Source organism: Sceloporus occidentalis, unplaced genomic scaffold, assembly GCF_023333645.1.
Source record: "Sceloporus occidentalis isolate IW3139 unplaced genomic scaffold, rSceOcc1.0.p SCAF_129, whole genome shotgun sequence".
In the NCBI taxonomy this organism is placed as follows: domain Eukaryota; kingdom Metazoa; phylum Chordata; class Lepidosauria; order Squamata; family Phrynosomatidae; genus Sceloporus; species Sceloporus occidentalis.
Window position 1 is genome coordinate 206585 of NW_028317109.1, and position 3466 is coordinate 210050.

The window sequence follows — 3466 nt, forward strand, 5'->3', positions numbered from 1 at the left end:
ATAATAATAATAATAATATAATGCCCTCCCTCACCCGGAGTGTTAACAGGTTCCTGAAAGCTCTGCAGAAATTTTGCTTTTCTTAAATGCGGCATAGACACATTTTATAAACACCTTTCGTGTTCCTAACACCCCGGCTATTATTCCTCCCCAGCGAACTTTGTTTACCCCTTTTGTGTGCCCCGGCGAAGGAGTTGTCGTTTCAGTTGAGTGTAAAATGAAAAATTCCTTTGACAAAAGTTCTTAATCTGTTAAAATTCCACGTATAGCCATCTTTTTCGGGCTATGAAGCTATTTGGGCTCTGTACATTTGCAAATTGATTTCACAGGAAGCCCGATGCTAATGAATGAGTGCCGTTTCGGTATAATCCCCGTAGTCTATTGTCCAGAAGGTGTTATATATACTGGGATATCCGAATACGACGCTGGCCTTTTAAACCCCCTTAATATTTTCCGGGGGTTTGGGGTTCTTTCTATACTTTTTATTTTTTTTATATATATATTTTTTATATTTATTTGTTAACGTATTTTTTTTTTTATATATTTATTTGTTAACGGTTTTTTTTTGTTTAGTTTTTTTTAATATTTAGTTGTTAACGTATATTTTTTTATATATATTTATTTGTTAACGTATTTTTTTATATATTTATTTGTTAACGTATTTTTTTATTTTTTTTTTATATTTATTTGTTAACTTATATTTTTGGATGGAGCCATTAAAACATAGAAACAGAATTTGCCCATTCGGCCCCCATCCAGTCACTCGTTTGACCCGCTGTAAAGACTTAATCAGTCGTTGGTCTTGTCTTAGAGTCCGGAGCCATATGCTTATGCCATGCATGCCTCTACCACTTCAGCTGGGAGGATGCTCCACTTATCTACCCCCTTTTCAGTAAAGTAAAATTGTTATTTTTTTTCCTATTACTATCACATTTCAGTTTTTCTTATTTCACCTAAGTTATTGGATCGGTCGCAAACGTGCCCCAACGCAACATACATGGTAGCAAATAATTAATTTAAAATTAAATATATATATACACTAGCGGACAGAATACAGAATTCTGGGAACCCTCTGCAAGCCTTTGGTGCAAAGTTTTACCCTTAGCAGTGAGTGGTATGGTCCAATTCATTTCATTGATGTTGATAAGACCAGTTTTACCAAAATTGATCGTTTTACAAAACTCTCTATTAAGTTTAAAAAAAAAAAGAAATGTAAACATTTTATTTTAAAAAAATACTTCATAAAATAAGTGGGTAGAAAAGCGCCCAAACTGATAAAACATCAAATATTTAAAATTAAAAGGCATTTAAATAATTCTGATAAAGAAAATATTCGTGTCTAGTAAAAAAAATAAATACAAAAATAAAAGCAGGGTATTGCACATAATGTCGTTCGATAAATTACAATGTGTTCTCGGAATACAAAGAAAAAAACTGCTCTAGTGCTTAGTCCTTAAATTACTAAAATACATTGAGACCCATAAATGATAATTTCACAATATATACATTATGGGTTAATTAATTAATTATTCTGGCATTAAGGGGTTATGGAGCAGAGGAATCAGATTGTGCTCCCAACCGGTGATAGACTCCATGGATTTTTCACTGACCCCAGAATCAGACAGTGGAGATACTGGGCTATAGGGGCCACACTGCATGGTTGCCATGTGGAACTGCCCTTGGGTAGTATAGGAATCCACTCCATACTGGCCATATGGGGTGGTAGGCACTGGCATCTGTGTGGTGGTCATGTTCATTTGTGGTGAGCTGGGCTTGTTGGGTGAGATGGAATTAAAGTCCACCATAAAGTTTGACTGTGTTGGGATCTGAGTGTTTCTTCTGCTCTGGCCACCCATGTTGCTTGGGTAGGGGCTGTTGGAGGTCACATCAGTATAGAGGCGCTGTGGGTTCCCGTTGGGGCTAATAGACATCATACTTGGGAGGTAGCAGCTGGGTGATGCTTGGTGCATGGCATGAATGTGAGTGCCAGCTGCTTGGCAGTGGTCAGGGTAACCCAGAGATCCAGGTCCATGAAACAGATCTTGCTGTGAATTTGTGACTGCTGGGAAAATTTGCTGGTGCTGGGTAGGTACTGGTGGATCCCTTGGTACTCCAGGGTATTGTCCTTGTGAATAAGAGTACATGCTAGGTCCTGGGACATTGGGGTAATGCTGCCCACCTCCAGGGCTCTTAGCCTCCTCACGTCTGGCTTTAGCTCTTCTGTTCTGGAACCAGACCTGCAGAACCAAGAGATAAGAAATAAGATAAACATTCTACCAAGAACACAGGGAATGTTTGAAGGTTTGATGGGATGGCAGGACAGCATGCTGCCCATTACCCTGGCACTGCTTGTACACTATAGCTTTGGGTGGTCTTTAGATCAGGACCTACCTGGACCCTTGACTCAGGCAAATGCATCTGCTTGGCCAGCTTCTCTCGATGGTGGATATCAGGATACTTGTTGGTTCCAAAGAAAGCTTCCAGAGTGTCCAGCTGGTCCTGGTCAAAGACAGTTCTCTTCCTGCGGTGCGACAGGGGGTTAACCTGAGCCCTCTGCTTTTTGGAGGCTTTCTTGGTGTCTGGTCCTTGGTGCCCTGTGCATTCACTTGTTGGTTGAACATCCAAGCTTCCTACAGAAATATAAGCAATATATATATTCTATAAGAACTCCAAACACACACAAGACTACAGCTCATTAGAAATCTCCATGTATCATTCCAGGGATGGCACCTGATGACTAGTATTGTAGTAGTAACAATGTAGCAGATAACTCCCTGATTCTTTTTTTACAGTGAATGCCTGCTTACCTTTCACAAAAGCTTCTTGATGATAGTCCTTCTGGGGAGCTGGGGCAATGCCCATTCCCACCCATTGGTTTTGAGGGTCTCTATAATCCATCTGGTGAATGGGGAAACAGGCTGGATACAAATCCCCTACTCCTTGCATGTATCCAGACATCCTCCAATAGATAGCTGCTTTAGAAGGAGAGTAATTGTCCACCACTTGGATGTCTCAGCTCTTACAGGTGTCTGAATACTGAATGGAGGAAAGCTTGTGTCCTCTTATAGGAGGTGGGATTAGAGGGTCCAAGGATCAAAGGAAAAGGTGTGAAAAAAAGTAAAAAGCTTCAAAATGACCTTGGAGGCTGTGGGTGTGAGGTGAACACCATTGTCATCTCAAAGTCCAGGGTGGAAAAAGGCAGGAGATCAGACAGCTTGGATTTCCTGGGTATTGCATTGTGAATACCCCAGAACCCCCAATACACATCCAGCCCAGACTGGGCTCCATTGGAAATGTATTACCTGGCAGGTTTTCCAGACATGGATATCAGCTCAGTTCCATTGATGTTGGATGAGACATTTCTGAGACTTCCTCTTCTTACAAAAAATAACAAACAAACAAAAAATAATAATAAGTGAAGGAAGTATACTTTTTTTTGTAAATAAATAGGAAGTTGAAGAATATC

At 40.0% G+C, this 3466-nt stretch overlaps 1 protein-coding gene across 1 annotated transcript; it reads right to left on the minus strand.

Annotated features, from left to right (window-relative positions):
* Positions 1-1526: 1526 nt before the first annotated feature.
* On the minus strand, positions 1527-2862 carry LOC149281643 (homeobox protein Mix.1-like). The gene is made up of 3 exons (XM_089499085.1): positions 2808-2862; positions 2392-2630; positions 1527-2237 (listed from the first exon to the last, which is right to left on the minus strand). Exons 1-3 carry the CDS (start codon positions 2860-2862, stop codon positions 1527-1529), a joined length of 1005 nt encoding a protein of 334 aa, XP_089355211.1.
* Between the last annotated feature and the right edge of the window lie 604 nt (positions 2863-3466).

Excerpts from the sequence above, each read along its gene's own strand:
- LOC149281643 (XM_089499085.1), bottom strand. The coding sequence starts at position 2,862 with ATGGGCATTGCCCCAGCTCCCCAGAAGGACTATCATCAAGAAGCTTTT. Across the intron at positions 2,631-2,807 it reads TCAAGAAGCTTTTGTGAAAG|GAAGCTTGGATGTTCAACCA; the intron begins GTAAGCAGGCAT and ends ATATTTCTGTAG. Across the intron at positions 2,238-2,391 it reads TGCCTGAGTCAAGGGTCCAG|GTCTGGTTCCAGAACAGAAG; the intron begins GTAGGTCCTGAT and ends TTGGTTCTGCAG.